This window comes from Rhamphochromis longiceps, linkage group LG18, assembly GCF_057381845.1.
Source record: "Rhamphochromis longiceps isolate RC_006_pf linkage group LG18, R_longiceps_female_GT1.1, whole genome shotgun sequence".
Lineage (NCBI taxonomy): Eukaryota > Metazoa > Chordata > Actinopteri > Cichliformes > Cichlidae > Rhamphochromis > Rhamphochromis longiceps.
In genome coordinates, this window is record NC_140574.1 from 13,562,778 (window position 1) to 13,565,590 (window position 2,813).

The 2,813-nt window shown below is 37.9% G+C and overlaps 1 protein-coding gene across 1 annotated transcript; it reads left to right on the forward strand.

Annotated features, from left to right (window-relative positions):
- Positions 1-1,309: 1,309 nt before the first annotated feature.
- Positions 1,310-2,314, forward strand: LOC146647875 (chemokine XC receptor 1-like). The gene has a single exon (XM_085389967.1). The coding sequence runs from the start codon at positions 1,310-1,312 to the stop codon at positions 2,312-2,314; it is 1,005 nt and encodes a 334-aa protein (XP_085246093.1).
- The last annotated feature ends 499 nt before the right edge of the window (positions 2,315-2,813 follow it).

Below are 2,813 nucleotides of genomic sequence, written 5' to 3' on the forward strand. Positions count from 1 at the left end.
CTCGGCCCTGGCCACGAGGTGTCCCTTATTTATTTTTCAGGGAGTTGGCAACCCTAGGTACACTGTATTTATAGGGTTGCACCAAAGAAGAAGAACAATGAGGAGGGGCCCTAACTGATAATGAACATAACTACAGGCTTGGAGGTCCTAACAGTCAGGTATTAATAACACGTTTTGTGTAATTATAACAAGATGTGATTTATGACCCTGTTACATTTGCACAGAATCACAAGTAGAAAGTCTAACAGAAAAGGCTGATATGCATCCATACCTGTTATCTCTGACGGGTATCTGTTCATCTCTCTTTTAGGTTTTGTTAAGGCAGCTAACTAAAAGAAAGGCTGGCTTTGTTGAACTTTCTTCGTGTTGCCCCTCAAGTGTTTTTTTGACTTTGTTATTCTTAAGCGCCATTAAGCTACAATAAAGGTCAACATTTGCTTATCTCAAGTTTGACTGTGCAGACTTCCTTTGGATTCAAATGCATTTGTTTTTGCTGACTCAATAACCCCCAATGACTTGCTTTATGTGTTATTCGTAGGTCTAATAGATTAACATCAGAACAAGGTGTCATACAATTGTGCTTAAACACATTTCATTTGAAATGGTCCATTTTGAGAGTCAGGTCAACACTGTCTGACTTTCATTCCTTTTACTTAAATTTACATTATATTTTTCTTGACTAATGTTGAAGGCATAACACATAAATAAGATATCCTGATATCCTGGAGAAATATTTAAAGATCTTAAAATATGAAATGTTTGTGCACTGAAGTTTAATACTGGCTACGCATGGTTTGCCTTACAAATAGTACAACACAACAACATTAAAAAAAATGAAACAAAAAGCAAAATACAAACTGGAGCTTTCAAAATGATAACCTTTAAAGTTTCAACACAGCTCTTGTCAGATTTTATAGGTTATATTATTTTCTGATGTCTGGTACGACTGATGCAGGATGCTTGTAGACAGTTATTTGTCAGTAAAAAGTATGACAAACAATGTTAAAAAAAATGTGTGCTTTCCTTTAAGGCAGTGCTCTGACTAACTTAAAAAGAGGAACTATAAGTTTACTTAAGAACATCAAAACCTTTCCAGCACAGGAAATTGATGGCTGATGCTTGGGGTAAGTTGATCAGTATTTGCTGTGCCTCTTCTCCTAATTTGGTGCTTTATTACTCTGTGTTTTACAGATCATACAAAAACTAAAATATAAAAAAAGAAATTCCCATAAAGAAAATTGCTTAGTTAATGTGTTTAATTACATTTTAAAAATCTAGTTTTGTGTTTGTGTTTTATAGAAACTTGACAATGGAAAGCAACTACACAACTGAAGAAGAACATTATCTATGTGAGGTTAACTTTCCAACCTTTACTGGCACTTTGTTCATATTGATCTTCATCATCAGTGTCATAGGCAACGGTCTCCTCTTATGTGTCCTTTTCATCTACGAGAACCTGAAAAGTATCACAAATATTTTCATCCTGAACCTGGTCTGCTCTGATTTGATCTTCACCATCACACTTCCATTCTGGGCTGTTGATTATCTACACCACTGGGTCTTTGGAGACCTTTCCTGCAAATTCATAACTGCTGCATTCTTTGTTGGTCTGTACAGCAGTGTCATTCTGCTGACTGCGATGACAGTGGATCGTTTCATTACTGTGGTGCTGCACAACCAGCTGAACAAACTAGATAGAAAGAAGTACGCAATTGGTGCTTGTGTAGCTGCCTGGGTCATCAGCATCTCTGCATCCCTGAGGGAAGCTGTGATCACAAAGGTGGGAAACTGGGAGAATTATACCTATTGTGAGACATCTGAAGACAACCTCGGGCAACACCTCCAAGTGTCGCTGCTATTCTTCCTCCCATTTGCCATTGTTATTTTCTGCTATTCTGCCATCCTCAAGAAGGTTTTACAAGCTTTAAACAGAAAGAAGCACAGGACTGTAGCTGTGCTGTTGTGTATTGTTGCAGCATTTTTCATTTGCTGGGGGCCATACCATATTATGTTTTTAATCAATTCTCTCTATACACCCAAAGGTTGTAAAACACAGGAACGGTTGGCTATCACGTCTCGTATTTGTGAAATGCTTGCCTATTCTCATTGCTGCATGAACCCTCTGCTGTATATGATCTCACAGAAGTTGCGAAAGCATCTGTTGAATCTTTTGCACTGTGAAAATGTGTGCAGGAAGAACAGGGAGAGAGACACTGGCCGGAACACAACTATTAGCCAGAAAGTTGTTTTCACAGAACAAAGTACTGCTGTCAACGAGGACCTGCATGACTATCCATTAAACAATCTGTCTTAAATTTACATATTGAATTTGTAAATGCTTTTACATAATATTTTTCAGTTTTTCATTGAGCCAGTTAAGAAAACAACAACATATGTGCATTTCACTGCATTCCTTTGCATTCACACTGTTTTGTGTAAAAAAAATAAACTGTTGCTGAAGTTCAGTGAAGCCGTTTTCACTTCTCTCTTCTAACAAAATTCTGTATAATGCCATGGCAGGCCGAACTGACAAAAAATGCACTGACAGCACTACTTTATGGTGTCACTACTGTGAAGTGTAAGGGCCAGATTTGGCCAGTGGTAAATTTTGAAATGATGCACTCCCAGCAATGTGCCAATGTGAGAAGAGTGTTATACTAACAATGGACATTTTTTAAACACATATTTCTGTCACGGTCCGGGGCAGCGGCCGTGTGAAGAGTGGAAAGGAGGACTCAAATGCAGCACTTACTCAGATGTGAAGGCGATTTATTGACAATATCAAACATAAAGTGGAGATGGCAAAACAGAAC